The following is a 16,467-nucleotide window of genomic DNA, read 5'->3' as shown; positions in this document are numbered from 1 at the left end:
AAGCCACTACTCAAATCTTTCTAGTGTACTTTATTTGACTGTGAAACAGTTTTAAAATACATTTTTATTAATCCTTTTAGTATGTTAGAGAAAGTATCTGACGCAGTAGTGTATTCTGTGCAAAGCCCTATTTATCACCATAGATTTAGACTGCAATTACAAAGCACGCTTCTATTCAACTCCAAAGAACTCAGGAATGATGTGGGCTTTTCTACAACCAAGAAGCCCAAAGTTAGGATGTCATTTACAGACAATAATATTAAACCAAACAAAAATGTTTTAAATACTCTGCATTTCTTGTCCACTGTTTAGGTATTTCATTTCAAAGAAATAAAAATCTCTGGATAGAACTCAACTGAAATAATCTGAATAGTAGTTTTTAGCAGCATGAGTCCGAGCTGTGTTCCCTTCAATGGTATACACCCTTTAGCAGTAAATGTGGTATTTATAACTTGTTTCACGATTTTTTAGTAAAATGCAGTCATCTTTGCTTCATCGAACATACTTGTCATTTGCACTTACTGCTCCGAGTAAGTACAAAAGATACATTTACATTGAATATCAATTTTTGATGAACATACATGAGCGTATAGACAAGGAAGTGCAGAAACAAGCTCCACGGCCCCATCTGTTGGCTAATTAAACTCTAAAGAAAGCCATCCACCAGCCTCTAGCTAACAATGCTGAAGTGGAAACAGTTCATTTTTTTTTATACAATTCCAAGTTTAACCATCACAGATCTATGATATCGATGCATCAGTAGTAACTTTTACTATCTAAGCACATAATTAGTGAGTTTCTAATTCGCTTGTCTGATTTTTAATTTATTCTAAATTAGAACAACAGAGCACTTGATGTGCATAGTGCTGCTTTTTTTTTTAGCAAGTTTGAGACTGACTTGGTTGCATTTTCATTCATAGATAAATGGTCTATAATGAAATTGCAGTATTTAAGAGGTGTCCCTTGATTTTTAAGCCTAAGCTAAACCCACTTGCTTTTAAAGCCAAGGGCTTGAACGGACATTTTTTTAAAGGCATTTACTGTAGCTTGTAAGTGGCAAATGTTTCTAGCTCCCACACTGCCTTGTAGGGAGTAAGTCAGATCTTGACCATATGAAACAGAATAAATATGACCTGATTGTGTTAAAAACATATATGCTAGCATCTGAGTGATTTAAAACAAAGCATCTAATTATTCCTTGAATAGAGTAACTCCTTCAAATGTATGCAGTTCTAGTGAATAATTACAGTAGTACCGAGTACTTCCATACAGCAAGCAAAACAAGGTAATAGTATCACCATGACAAGTTCAAGGGCTTTTTTTAGAGGTTTTAATCTATAAAATCCCACTGCAGCGAACCATAATAGAAAACAGCTGATGCAAGCCTGAAGTTTGGTTAAGGTCAGTTCTGACGGAGCTCCCAGCACTGAACATGGTGAGAGAAGAGCGGGGGGGGAACATGGGAGCTAATGCACTTTTCCTATGTAAGCACTAGTCCATTTAGAGGGATCAAACCAAATCCTATAGACAGGGGAGGTGGTAGAGAGGGAAAAGCATAGAACACCACTCAAAACTAACACAAAACTCCATAAAATATCTCTTATCCACAAATCTTCAGGTCTCCTGTGTTCAAAACAAACCTTCTTCCACAGGAAGAGCTACAAGACTAGTCCTCTTTATTCTGGAAACAATTTCTGCATACCAGACTGGGAGGAAAAAATGGCTCTCTAGTGGAGATCTTTGGGGCTTGGTAGCAGAGGAGCAAAGGGGAAGAGAGCTCTTGCATGTCTAGATCACAAGCTGAAAAGACCACAACCAAAGCAGACGAAATGTATAAGGAAAGATGGAAAGGGAAGAGTCATGAGAGGTGATAGATGATGTGGTGTTCCGCTTTCTGCATGCTGTCTTTAACGAACTTAATTTAAACAGACTGTACACCCATATACTGATGTGCAAGAAAACAATCTAAGTGACAGTGTGACAAACTTCAGCATTGTTCAAAATAACTTAAGATTATTGTATTCTACTCCCTGCTATGGTGCAAATATATCCAACAGCTGTCAAACTGAACAGCATTTTAGCATGTAGAAAAGCATGGTATTGCCCTTTTAACTACCAGCTCATGGTCTTTAGAGCCAACAATTGCTGAAACAATTATTAGCACTGAGGGTAACTAGCAATGGGATCGACTCTTCTCCAGGTTGCTATAGTAATAAGGTGCAGCCTTGGTGGGGACATGGGGGAAGTAATATTTTAGGAGTACTGTAGAGATGAGAAAATAGATGCATTTCCAGATTATTTCTTGGAAAAAGAGAGAACTCATTAATGTATCTTAGAGTATAGCTTAGAATGATATTTTTCCAATATCTCCTTTAATTGTATTTGAATATAGTTATATTTTTTAATACACTTTGAGCAGAAAATTGTCAGCTCTTGTATGATCTACAAACTCGGACGTGAGTACTCTGAAAATCTTTGTCTCCTAGAGTGACAGAATTCTGCTCCTTGTCTCAGTCACCAGATCCTCAGAGGAAGCAGCTGCGTTAGCTGTCAAAGGACAGCAGAAGCACTGGAAGAGCAGCCATCTATCCTGACAAGCAAGAGACAAAGGTTCGCATTATGATGCTTGTTCTTGAATTGAAATGTTTGAAATGACACGTGAGCTTCATTCAACTCAAGTACAGAATATTAGATTACTTTAAAGCAAAATATATCAGATATCACACCAAGGTACGTAACTTACCCCTCCCATTGTAATGCCATCGATAAGTGCCACGTACGGCTTCTTGCAAGTGGCTGTAAGAAATGTAAAAAAGATTGTACATTTTCTTCAAAAGAGTGGACCTGTGACTAGCTGTATACATGACACATTTCCCCTTGTCTTACTTCAGGAAGAGCAATAGAAAATATATGGTAAATTAAACAGTAAAATAGCAACTTATAATGAAGGTATTTAATGTAATTCTTAAGCAATGAAAACAAACACCATTTAGTGACTTGCTGGATTCTGAGTGTTGTAAGAGAACATTATACAACCATCAAATGTCAGATTGGTTGTTATGTGAGTACCTGACAATTTAGCCACATTTGGCTATTACAAATAGCTCTGTAGGACACTGGGACACAACAATTTCCCTTTCACCCCATCTCACAGCCTGGATTAACAGCACAGAGTGTGTCCCAGCGCTCCAGTACTTTACCACAAAGCTGGATGCACTGGGAGGCTTCGGACAAAATGTGACTATGAACAACTGCTATGCAAACATGTTCTGTCTTGCCAGCTCTGTTGCATGTTGCAACCCTGAATGTGGCACACGCAGGTTGTGATGATAATGTCCTGAAGTACCAACACCAGTTTTATCTATCAACTTTATCTGTTGGGGCCTTTAGGAGGCATAAAACTAGAGACCTGATGCTTTCAATTACCATTCATGGAAAGACTCAGAAGTTCACTGTGAATGAAATTGCTGCCTCATATTCAGTATTTTCAGGTCAGATTTGAAGTTCAGTCAGATTGTTGATACGGGTATCTGCTGCAGCCATGTTGCTAGCTTTTCTGCAGCAACTATAGAACCTTGTTTAAAAAAAGAACTATTTCTAACTGCTGTTCAGTTCTTCAAATTAGTAGTTAGAAAACAGAATGTGTAAGCTAATGGATGGGCTCTACATGTTAGTCTTTGAGCTACATTTCTATAGAAGCATGCTTTTCCTATAGAAAATGCTGTATATTTTAAGTTGTAAAATGTAAGATATAAATAAATCTTTTTGGAAGAAATTTCAGTCTTGAAGGACTACAATCATATCAAAGTTATTAAAAATCTAGGCTTTATAATTACATGCGTTATAGACATAGAACACCCTAATCAATTAAAAACACCCTAATCATTAAAAAGCCCACAACTTTTCAAGTATGTACACTTTTAATATTTGAATAGACTAGAATAGTTAGTTGGAAGGAACCTACAACCATCATCTAGTCTAACTGCCATGGTAATACTAGTTTTTCCCAGGTATGTGAACCTTAAACTTTTTTTTCAGGAAGGCAAGAAAGGTACATGACAAACATCCTATAACTGGAATAACTGTCAAACAAAGTAAAAATAACTTCTCAGAAATTACTCTAACTCTATGCTCTTCTGTCAACATAAATTGATAGGCAACATGTCCACCTCTCCTCCTGTGCTGACTAACACTAGCTACAGTGTTTAAAAACTAAAACTGTATTCAATTAAAGTACATTTGGAGCAGTTTCTTCTCACTGAAACATTCAACTTGTACTCTAAAGAATTAATATCCTTTCTTAAAATCCTTTAAGACAGTAAACTTTACCCAGTGTCTTTGCTGTTAGTTATTTTAAGACCATGTACTCCTAGGTTCTTAGCAATAAAGTAAGGCAGTTATCTCCTGGCCTGGTGTCCTGGTTTTGTTAAAACAAGTTTCTCTTTCAGTGAATTTTGCCTGTCAGCTAAAGCCTTCATATTAACTGCATTTTCCTGGAGAACCAGACACATGTTTTGGTAAACCTAGCAATGGAATGCAAACATATTGATAAGCATGGATGGACATCTCGGGAGAGGGGCAACGAGAAACAAGTGACCAAGAAACTGACCAACTGTGTATAACATTCCATTCACGTGAATACTTCATATAAAAGTGGGAGATCACGAGGATCTCGTCCCTTTTCCCTTCTGCTTATGGCCGACCTTAGGAGAGGATCTCGCTGGTCGTCCCTGAGAACTGAGGCCTAGTGAGAGACTGAATCCAGCTCCGCTTGGTTGCAGAGTCTAATCCAGGACTTTGGTGGCCGGCTCTGCAGTTGCTGAGACTTCCAAGATTGGTTTTGTATATTTTGTATTATTTTCTCTATTCTTATCAGTAGCATTAGTAAAACATCTTTAATTTTTCCAACTCTCTTCTCTCTGTCCTTCTTTCCCTCCCGATCGCCTGTCCTGAGTGGGAAGGGGGAGAGGGAGGGGCAAGAGAAAGGGGGAAGTGGGGGGAGAGGGGGTTAACAATACATCTGCCAGGGTTTTATTGTCACCCCGCAATCTTAACCCTCGACAGATAATTGGCGCCCAACGTGGGGCAAAGAGAAAGGGGTAAACTTAAAGATTTTTGGCTTTTCTACTGCTCTAACGTACCTTTCAGTTTTCTTGGCACGGTGCCAACTCATAGAGTTGTGATACTCGCGCGTCTGTTTGCTTCGGACATTATTTAGTGGTATTAAGGCAAAGTGAATTACGTTGATTTAAAGATGTTATGGCATAAGTTGTATCAGTTGTTTTCTACATTGTGCTCACTGATTCCATATCTGTGTTGGGCTTTCTTTTTAAATCGAAGTATTCATTATATAACAACAAGGAACTGGACAATGGTCATAATGATGTTGTGTGGTTTGTCACTAGTTTACTTAATTATACTGCAGCCTCTAATGAGTTTCTACTCGCTTCTGCTTTACCTTGAAAAGCCTCCAGGAGAGATTAAAGAGCAGAACGGCTCTGTGTTTGCTAATTGGTCAAGCGAATCTTTAGAAAGGCTGACTAACAATACTTTCGTTTTTTCGCTAGGAGAGTTCGCAAATGTTTTAGAGAATTTTGAATATCCTTGGAGTTTTGACAGAACTGTGATGGTGTTATCTGGTTTGCTGAATGTGTGTCAGTTTGTGCTTCTGTTAAGAGAAATGGCGTTCAACAGGAGGTTTGCGTCTCTTTGTTGTCCTGAGATTTGCGATGCGTCTTCGGAAGCTTTAGCAAAAAGCTCTCCTACCCGCTCAAGAAAGGGCAAAACAGCAAAGGCTGCAGCTGCTGCCACTGCCCCCCCGCCAACCGCGGCTTCGCAGGCTGAAGGTACGGCTCCTACGCAGCCCAAGGACATTGCTGATAACGTTACTTCTCCAGCCTCACAGGCTAAGGCAGCCCCCCTTTCTTCACACACTGGGCACTGTTGCTGCTGTAACCACAGTAACCACTGTGACAGTCATTCAGACTCTGGAAGTGAATCAAATGATGGTAAACCCATATCAGCATCAGTTGCCGGTTGTAAGAAAGTCACTAGAAAGACTACCCGTGCAGCAGATGATGGCACAGGGCCAACATCAACCCAAGGGCCATCATCATCAGGACAGGGAGGAGATGAAGTGACCATCACTCGGTCCTTTTCTCCAGGTGAGCTGAGAGATCTGCGAAAAGACTTTAGTCGTCGTGAAGGCGAGAATATTTTAACCTGGCTGCTCCGATGCTGGGACAATGGGGCAGGAACAATTGAATTGGAAGGTGGTGAAGCCAGGCAGCTGGGATCTCTGTCAAGAGATTCCACCATTAATAGGGCAATTTCAAGAGAGTCTAATGCCACTACTCTCTGGGCCCGACTCCTGGCAGCTATGAAAGTAAGATTTCCCTACAAGGAAGATTGTATATCCAAGTTAGGGAAATGGAATACTATGGAGAGAGGTATTCAGTTCCTGAGAGAATTAGCTGTGCGAGAGATCATCTATTTTGAACCAAACAGCCAAGAGGGGACAGACCCAGATAGAATCAATTGCACACGACCTCTGTGGCGCAGATTTGTACAAAGTGCACCACCCGCATATGCTAAGTCATTGGCAGGAATGGTCTGGTCATCACGAGGTATACAAGATATTACTGAAGTGATTGAGCAGCTCCGGAACTTTGAGGACAGCCTTGCTGGTTCTCTACGGGCTTGTGTCTCTGCTGTAGAGAAACTGTGTGAAAAATCTGATGACCGGTTTGAAAAGCTATTGCAGGAAATCAAAGAACTCAGAGAAGACACATACCATTCACGACCTGCACAAACCTATGTTTCAGCTGTTAGGAAAAGGCGTTTCCAGTCTCGAGAGAGAGGACAGAGGCAGCCCACAAAAAGAGGTTCACTGTGGTTCTTCCTACATGAGCAGGGAGAAAACATGAGTAAGTGGCATGGACGACCTACCTCAGAACTTCAGGAACGAGTACGTGAGATCAAAGGAAAAACTCCTAGGAAGGTGGCTGCTCCAGTTTACAAAAGGAGCAGAAGAGATTCTGATGCTCTTGAAGGAACCTCTAATTCACATCCAGAGACTGTGCAAAACAGAAATTAGAGGTGCCCTGCCTCCAACCAGGTGGAGGAAAGGGATAACAGAGTTTATTGGACTGTACAAATACGATGGCCTGGTACAACACACCCCCAGGAGTACAAAGCTTTAGTGGACACTGGTGCACAGTGCACAATAATTCCTTCTAATTATAAAGGAACGCAATCCATCAATATTTTTGGAGTGACTGGGGGATCCCAGGAACTGACTGTTGTAGAGGCTGAAATGAGCCTAACTGGAAAAAACTGGCAAAAGCATCCTATTGTGACTGGTCCAGATGCTCCGTGCATCCTTGGCATAGACTACCTCAAGAGAGGGTATTTTAGGGACCCAAGAGGGTATAGGTGGGCATTTGGTATAGCAGCTGTGGACACTGAGAGAATTGAACAGCTGTCTGATTTGCCTGATCTTTCAGATGATCCTTCTGTTGTAGGATTGCTGATGGTTGACGATCAGCAGGTGCCAATTGCTACCACGACGGTGCATCGCCGGCAATATCGCACCAACCGAGACTCTTTGATTCCTATCCAGAAGTTGATCCGTCAATTGGAAAGCCAGGGTGTGATCAGTAAGACTCGCTCACCTTTTAACAGCCCAATCTGGCCAGTGCGTAAGTCTAGTGACGAGTGGAGACTAACTGTGGACTACCGTGGCCTGAATGAAGTTACGCCACCACTGAGTGCTGCTGTGCCTGACATGCTAGAACTGCAATTTGAACTGGAGTCAAAGGCAGCTAAGTGGTATGCTACAATTGACATTGCTAATGCATTTTTCTCTATTCCTGTAGCAGCAGAGTGCAGGCCGCAGTTTGCTTTCACCTGGAGAGGCATCCAGTACACGTGGAATCGCTTGCCCCAGGGGTGGAAACACAGTCCTACCATCTGCCATGGACTGATCCAGACCACGCTGGAGCAAGGTAAAGCTCCAGAACACCTGCAATATATTGATGACATCATCGTATGGGGCGACACAGCGAAAGAAGTCTTCGAGAAAGGTGAGAGAATAATTCAGATTCTTTTGGATGCTGGTTTTGCCATAAAACGAAGCAAGGTCAAGGGACCTGCACGAGAGATCCAGTTTTTAGGAATAAAATGGCAAGATGGCCGTCGTCAGATCCCAATGGATGTGATCAACAAAATTGCAGCAATGTCTCCACCTACTAATAAAAAGGAGACACAGACTTTCTTGGGCGTTGTAGGTTTTTGGAGAATGCATATCCCTGACTACAGCCACATTGTGAGCCCTCTCTATCGAGTGACTCGTAAAAAGAACCAGTTTGAGTGGGGCCCTGAACAACGACAAGCCTTTGAACAAATTAAGCGTGAGATAACTCATGCGGTGGCCCTTGGACCAGTTCGGACTGGACTAGATGTTAAAAACGTGCTTTACACCGCAGCCGGAGATAATGGACTTACCTGGAGCCTCTGGCAGAAAGCACCAGGAGAAACCCGAGGTCGACCGTTAGGTTTTTGGAGTCGAGGATACAAAGGATCTGAGGCCAACTATACTCCAACTGAAAAAGAGATACTAGCAGCATATGAAGGAGTTCGAGCTGCTTCAGAAGTGATCGGTACTGAAGCACAGCTCCTCCTGGCACCTCGACTGCCGGTACTGAGCTGGATGTTCAAAGGGACGGTTCCCTCTCCACATCATGCGACCGAAGTTACGTGGAGTAAATGGATTGCATTGATCACGCAACGAGCTCGAATTGGAAGTCCCAATCGCCCAGGGATCTTAGAAGTGATTACAGACTGGCCAGAAAGCAAAGACTTTGGGATGTCTCCAGATGAGGAGGAAGTAAAACGTGCTGAAGAAGCACCACCGTATAATACTCTTTCAGAGACTGATAAGCAGTATGCACTGTTCACAGATGGATCCTGTCGTCTTGTAGGAAAACATCGAAGGTGGAAAGCTGCTGTGTGGAGTCCCACACGACAAGTTACAGAAGCCACTGAAGGACAAGGTGAATCTAGTCAATTTGCAGAAGTGAAAGCCATCCAGCTGGCTTTGGACATTGCTGAACGAGAGAAGTGGCCAATACTTTATCTCTATACTGACTCATGGATGGTAGCAAATGCCTTGTGGGGGTGGCTACAGCAATGGAAGAAAAGCAACTGGCAGCGTAGAGGTAAACCCATTTGGGCTGCCACACTGTGGCAAGATATTGCTGCTCGGCTAGAGAGCCTGCCTGTGAAAGTTCGTCATGTAGATGCTCATGTGCCTAAAAGTCGAGCCACCGAGGAACTTCTAAACAACCAACAAGCGGATCAAGCTGCTAAGATTAAAGTAGCTGAGGTGGACTTGGACTGGCAACATAAAGGTGAACTTTTCCTAGCTCGGTGGGCCCATGATGCTTCAGGGCATCAAGGTAGAGATGCAACATACAAATGGGCTCGCGATCGAGGGGTGGATTTAACTATGGACACTATTTCACAGGTTATTCATGAATGTGAAACTTGCGCCGAAATCAAACAAGCGAAACGTTTAAAGCCTGTATGGTATGGGGGGCGATGGTTAAAGTATAAGTATGGAGAAGCTTGGCAGATTGATTATATTACACTTCCACAAACACGTCAAGGTAAGCGTTATGTACTTACAATGGTGGAAGCAACCACTGGATGGTTGGAAACATATGCTGTACCTCATGCTACAGCCCGAAATACTATCTTGGGCCTTGAAAAGCAAGTCCTTTGGCGACATGGTACGCCAGAAAGAATTGAATCAGACAATGGTACTCATTTCAAAAACAGTCTTATAGACAATTGGGCCAAAGAACATGGTATCGAGTGGGTATATCATATTCCATATCATGCACCAGCCTCTGGGAAAATTGAAAGGTACAATGGTTTGCTAAAAACTACACTAAAGGCACTTGGTGGTGGAACCTTTAAAAACTGGGATTCACATTTAGCAAAAGCCACTTGGTTGGTCAACACCAGGGGATCAACCAATCGAGCCGGGCCTGCCCAATCAGAAATTCTGCGGACTGTAGAAGGAGATAAAGTCCCTGTAGTACACATGAAAAACATGCTAGGAAAGGCAGTCTGGGTTACTCCTGCCTCAGGCAAAGGCAAGCCCATTCGTGGGATTGTTTTTGCCCAGGGACCTGGCAGCACCTGGTGGGTGATGCTTAAGGATGGAGAAGTTCGGTGTGTACCTCAAGGGGATTTGAGTTTAGGTGAAAATATTCAATACTGAACTGCATGATGTGAATTGCCGTACTAACAGTATTTAGTAAGTGTCTTTCAGATCAAGACAGTGATGATGAAACCAGAGCTAGCTTCTTCGAGTGGCGCCTGACAAATTCCTCGAAGTTGATGTCTTTAACCCACAAACAGTGGTCATGAGATGCACTTGTACCATTTTTTCCTGCCCTGGGAGACTGTTGTGACAAAATGAACTTAATGAACTTTTTAAAGCATTGGTCCACTGATTAATTACTCCTGTGTATATATGTATATATATATATAATAGTAGTGATTAATTAGATTGTGTTGATAGATTGTATTGTTAAGGTTTAAGTATTCAGTGAATGGCATATTATAAGGGGTGGAATGTCCTGGTTTTGTTAAAACAAGTTTCTCTTTCAGTGAATTTTGCCTGTCAGCTAAAGCCTTCATATTAACTGCATTTTCCTGGAGAACCAGACACATGTTTTGGTAAACCTAGCAATGGAATGCAAACATATTGATAAGCATGGATGGACATCTCGGGAGAGGGGCAACGAGAAACAAGTGACCAAGAAACTGACCAACTGTGTATAACATTCCATTCACGTGAATACTTCATATAAAAGTGGGAGATCACGAGGATCTCGTCCCTTTTCCCTTCTGCTTATGGCCGACCTTAGGAGAGGATCTCGCTGGTCGTCCCTGAGAACTGAGGCCTAGTGAGAGACTGAATCCAGCTCCGCTTGGTTGCAGAGTCTAATCCAGGACTTTGGTGGCCGGCTCTGCAGTTGCTGAGACTTCCAAGATTGGTTTTGTATATTTTGTATTATTTTCTCTATTCTTATCAGTAGCATTAGTAAAACATCTTTAATTTTTCCAACTCTCTTCTCTCTGTCCTTCTTTCCCTCCCGATCGCCTGTCCTGAGTGGGAAGGGGGAGAGGGAGGGGCAAGAGAAAGGGGGAAGTGGGGGGGAGAGGAGGTTAACAATACATCTGCCAGGGTTTTATTGTCACCCCGCAATCTTAACCCTCGACACCTGGGTACTCATTTATGCAGTTTATTTAAATTGAAAGCTTTAACATAATTTGATCTTCTGCTTTCTGACTGAATATTAATGATTTTCTGTGCATCTATTTTCATCTCAGGTCTTCTTTGAAGCAGACTAATGATACTTAGTGCAGAAGTGCACTGTCTGCATCTAAGACTTAATTCATCCACAGTAGAAATATAACTACCCAGAAAAATGGAATGGGATGAGGTAGCTGTCAAAATATCTTAGCAAAAGAAATAAACCCTGCATGCAAAGTATAAAAATGAGACATGTTACACTACTGGTACTGAAGTTGGTTAAAAAAAAATTACTACTTCTGTTATGTTATCATAGTCTTTTCTAGATTAGCAAAGAGAGCAAGTGAATTTAGATTCAAAGCCATTATTATGAAAACTGTGTTGCTTCAAAATTTGATATTAAACATACCAATGGCATTGTTCAGGCTGTATTCTGCTCTGAAGAAATCCTGTATCAGTCTACTTCCAGCTTTTCCTGCATCTGCGATGGCTTAAGAGAAATAAAAATTTTGAAAATAAGTTTAATAGAAAATACAAGTAAAAAATCACAAGTAATACAAGCAAAAAGTATCACATGATAACAGTTTCTTCCCTACAGCAATCAAACAGCAACTTAATACTGCTTTTTTTTATTTGAGAGAATTTGCTCAAACGTAAATATGAATGCCAAGTTTCAAATTTGAGTCAATTCTACTGTGCTGGAGACTTTGTCACATACTCGTGAAAGTGCAGTCTACTTCCTATGGTATGGAACTGCTTCTAATGTCTGGTAGTCTTGTTTGTGATACTTCAAATGAATATATAGAACAGTCACTTAAAACTGATTATACTTAAGACTCTGAATACTAAAAATGAGAAGTTAATTAGAGCAGCACATAATTTAACAATAACCTGTGCTACTTGTTTACCTAAAATTTGAAACAATTGCTAATTTTCAGAGTTTGGAGATTTCCTACAATTCATAATGACAAAATAATCACAGATGCATTGACTACCAGTGTCAGCTCTGTATCTAGCCATCTCAAACATCAGACACAAATTGCCCAATAGCACCAGAGCTACCTATTAGGACTCTTGAAATTTCTTGTAAAGAAGATGTTAGTAATGAAAATCTGGGAAGAAAACAATACAGACAAGAACACTTTCTTCCTAGGAATGACTGGCTGATACTACCAGTTATTAATAAAAGCCCAATTTTTACTCTTTAATACAATGTTCTGACAGCTGTCTCCTGACAAATAACATCTGCACATCCAGGTGTCATAAGAAGTCAACACAACTAATCTCTCTTCCTGTTGTGTAGCGAGCCTCCGTTTACCTGAGTCACAGTAAATAAAGGAAATTAATGAAAATAGTAACTGGCAAAGATATGTCAAATGTTTAAGTGACTGTAGTCCTTACCTCTGATGTCACCCCCAGCACAAAAAGCTTTTCCTTCAGATCCCTTTATTATTATTAGAAAAGTCTCAGGATCTTTCTCCCAAGTCTAAAAAGAAGTAAATGTTTCCACATAAGGTTAAAGGCTTTGCAAAAAATGCTTTCTCTTTATACAGTCTAGAATCCTTTTTTAACTTTTTGAAAAAGCAAATCAAACCATATTTAAAATAGTTTGTCTTAAACTGAAGTTTGAGAGCTCAATGTCTTTCTGCCACTCCGGGGTCCTATTCAGCCTCTACACAGCAGACCAGCAGAGCTGTGTTTCGTATTTCAGAAAAATGCCTGTGCAGAGCTCCCAAACTCTGAAGAAAGGCAGCACTCCCTAAAAGAGGGCCTGACGTAAACCTCAATGGGAACACAATCCTCGGGCAGAAAGCTGGGAATATAGAAAATATAATAACAATGTTTCCGGCCAAATCACGGAAGTTGTGTAAATCTAAGATGCATAGCAAGGAAAACACCATTAAACTGTTGACAGATTTTGTCAAAACGACTGCAGTCAATGCTAATCAAGGACTGGATCAAATCAATTTGTGTGCAGATGTTTTGCTAAGTAAAAAGACTATGTTTTGGGTTTGGTTTGTTTTGTTCTGTTTTTTTTCTGAATTGAATACACTGGTACAAGACTCCAGCAGTGGTGCAACTGTGTTGAGAAAAAGATGCCTTTTACAGGCTTTTCCCCCCACCTAAACTATGCTCATATATCCCTTATTCAAGTGTACCCGAATAAAAGAGAGATAAGACATTTCTCTATACCAGCTACTGTATCTAAAATTATGTGACCTTCTAAGGTTGTGCTTCAAATAAAGCCCAGTATTCAGCACTACAGATTAAGTATTTATTTCTTTAAATGTTCTTTGAAGAATGCATAAATTTGCAACATAATAGATCATATAATTAAATTTAAAAGCACTATTTACATGCTTAAAATGTCACATTAATTCACTAGCTTGTAGAAAAAGTGTCTCTAAATCCAAAAAGTTCTCCTTTAAGAATGACACTGACAGTATTTTGCTTCCTAATGGCTTGTGTCTTTTATTTCAGCCACGCAGCCTTCCCACAGAACGTGCACCAAATCTAGAGGTGACAACACTGTGTAGCTTGGAATGTGTGCATGACAGACCAGCTGGGTGTTGCCAAAAGGAACATATAAATGCTGAGCGCTGCTTGCTTTTAATTCAGTTCTGGTTTTAATATAGGTGCCTCTTTAACTATCCAGATGCTGAATTTAATTTTGTCTGACAGCTGCTTTCTTTGACCATGTCTTATCCTCTTTCCAACTTGCTGGAAACTGTCTATTCTTTCACACCCTATAAATCTGAGTTCATTGGACGATGTACTCACACAGACTTTCATTCTTTAAATCCACACACTGAGTTCAGACTGAATTTCAAATTTGGTTTCAGATAATACATGTATAGTGGCTGGGCAGACGTGAAGCTACTAACCTTTATTTGTGAATACATTTGTTGGACCATGGAAAAATTTAGTGCATTGAGACTCTTGGGTCTATTCAAAGTTATTATTCCTGCATCTCCTCTCTTTTCCAACAACACTTCAGCTGTCGAATCTGTTTGCTTAGACATTTTCTGTACATGCAAAAAAAACATAAAGCAAATGTGATCAGTTGGATACCTTGAGTAACATACAAAAGTGTTTATGGACATACATTCTCAAAGTGCACTATTTAAGATCATAAACCATGTGTTTTGGAATTGCATGGTAAGGCTTTCAGGCTGTACTTCAAGTTTTAGTTGCATTTCCTAAACAGTTTTTTTGAAATCACTTTATGTTTGGGCGCCTCAGTGTAATAAACCTCAGACAAGTTTTTGAGCCGCACACTCTTTGACAATGACATTGGAGTTCATTAAAAACAAAAAAACAAAACCATGGTTCTTTAAGACTGACATTCAGAAAATACCTGCAACAATTATAACAATGACAGTTCCGTGGTTTTCTATTGGCGGTTTGATACTGCAAACCCAAATGTACTCATTGCTTTGTAAGTAACTTTTTTTAACAGGAGAGAACAAATCACTAAAGTATTTTCACAACTGGTTTCAAACTGACTGTTGAATTATATTTAAGGAATACAGAAGCTAACATAGACCTGAACTACAAAAGTAGGCAAGGTGAAAATAATTAGGCTTTAATTTGCAGTGTACTACGAACTTGTAAGAAAGTGCTCGGATACATGGGCAATGTTATGCCTGAGCAATAAATGATGGCATTCAGAACCACTGTGAGCATATGAACAAGTCACATGTGCTGTCTCTCCCAGGAAAGTTAGAGTCCTAAAAGCTTCCAATTCAGTCAAACAAGATGCTCTTCTTACCAAATGTTGTAATATTACTTGCAGCCTGTTGAACGGCTTCACCCTGAAAAAAAAAAATATTAAGATAGCTAAAAACATAAATCAGCTACAAAATGCCCAGATACATGACGGCTAAGTTAAGCAAAGCTTTGTCAGAAAAATTTCTGAACACAATTGTTTTATATTCTCCTTTTTAAAATCAAGTAAATTAGAGTACAATTCTGAGACCGTAACTGTTGGCAACTTATTTGCTTACTAGTAAATAGATGGCAGATAGCAGTGCCACCTACTAATGGTTTCAATGTGTTCATGTTAGAAGCTGGAAGTAACAAGACAAAGAGCTTGGGGTATACGCTTGATTCTTAGCAGTGCATGTCTTAAATATTTACAGCCTTTTTCTGGATGTTTAAATACCAGCGTTTTTTAAATGGTCTTGTCAAAAATTTGTACCATTTCCAAAGCTTCCAGAACACCAAACCTGCCCTTACATCCTTGTGTATGTACATTTATTAAGGGCCTGAACAAGGCTCAAAGGAGATACCTGTGCTTGGATGTTTTGTGAACAATGTTACTTAAATAATAAGATTATTGTCACTGTATTATATTGAGGAAGACAGTTATCAATGGTGCTTGCTGGACTTCAGCCACCTGGCGTTTGTCAACATCAACAAGTAACTTTTATATTTCAGCTACTTCAGAGCACTAAACACAGCTAATTACCATGCTACATCGCAACCGCCCGGCATCCAAAACTACATGCTCATTTTAGAATGGAAAAGTTAACCTCGGCCTGACTGACTGAGGCCTAAATTGTATTTTACACCAGTTCAGGGGGCTACAATCCCGGGCACCAGAGGCCTCCCCAGAGGAGCGCTCCCGCCGCAGGCCCCGCCGAGCCGCCCCGCCGCCACTTAAAGCCCCTCGGCGATGTGGGGTGGTGCGGGAAAGGCTTGGCAGTGCCTCAGGGCAGCCATCGCCGCTTCCCCGTTACCTGGGCAGTCGCCTCAGCACACGGGCGGCCATGGCGGCAGCCGGCGCGATCGATCGCCGTCATGGGGTGAGCGGTACGCCGGGGAACGGGGGGAGGGCGCATGCGCGGGGGAGCAGGAGGCGGGCCGGGCTCCGCTCCCCTCAAATCACCCTGCCGCGGGGAACCGGTGGGGCTGGGGGGGTGTCGCGTCCTCCGGGCTCCTTGCCCGCTCTGAGGGGCAGTCCCCCCTCCACGGGCCGCCTCTCGCTCGCTCTGCAGCGCTCACGTACGTGAGGCGACCCGGGGGCGGCCGCCGGTTCCCGCCTCAAGAGCCCGTTCGGTCAGCGCGGCGGCTGACGAGGGTGTGTAACCGGGGCTGCGGGCCCCTTGCCCCCGTTGTCTGAAGGGTTCGTACCT

General features: G+C 41.5%; 1 protein-coding gene across 4 annotated transcripts in view; it reads right to left on the bottom strand.

Annotated features, from left to right (window-relative positions):
- HIBCH (3-hydroxyisobutyryl-CoA hydrolase) overlaps positions 1–16,220 on the bottom strand; it is a 44,824-nt gene extending 28,604 nt beyond the window's left edge. For 3 of the 4 annotated variants that reach the window (XM_082056897.1, XM_082056898.1, XM_082056899.1), the window contains exons 1-6: positions 16,072–16,182; positions 15,102–15,144; positions 14,215–14,355; positions 12,731–12,815; positions 11,739–11,819; positions 2,744–2,796 (exon numbers count right to left, since the gene is read on the bottom strand). In XM_082056897.1, coding sequence (XP_081913023.1) covers positions 2,744–2,796; positions 11,739–11,819; positions 12,731–12,815; positions 14,215–14,355; positions 15,102–15,144; positions 16,072–16,103 — 435 coding nt within the window. In that variant the 5' untranslated portion in view covers positions 16,104–16,182. Of the gene's footprint in view, positions 1–2,743; positions 2,797–11,738; positions 11,820–12,730; positions 12,816–14,214; positions 14,356–15,101; positions 15,145–16,071 lie in introns of all 4 variants that reach the window. The other variant, XM_082056896.1, reaches the window with a different exon arrangement.
- Between the last annotated feature and the right edge of the window lie 247 nt (positions 16,221–16,467).

This window comes from Streptopelia decaocto (genome assembly GCF_964273445.1).
Source record: "Streptopelia decaocto genome assembly, chromosome: 6".
Lineage (NCBI taxonomy): Eukaryota > Metazoa > Chordata > Aves > Columbiformes > Columbidae > Streptopelia > Streptopelia decaocto.
This window is presented reverse-complemented; position numbering and strand designations above follow the sequence as displayed.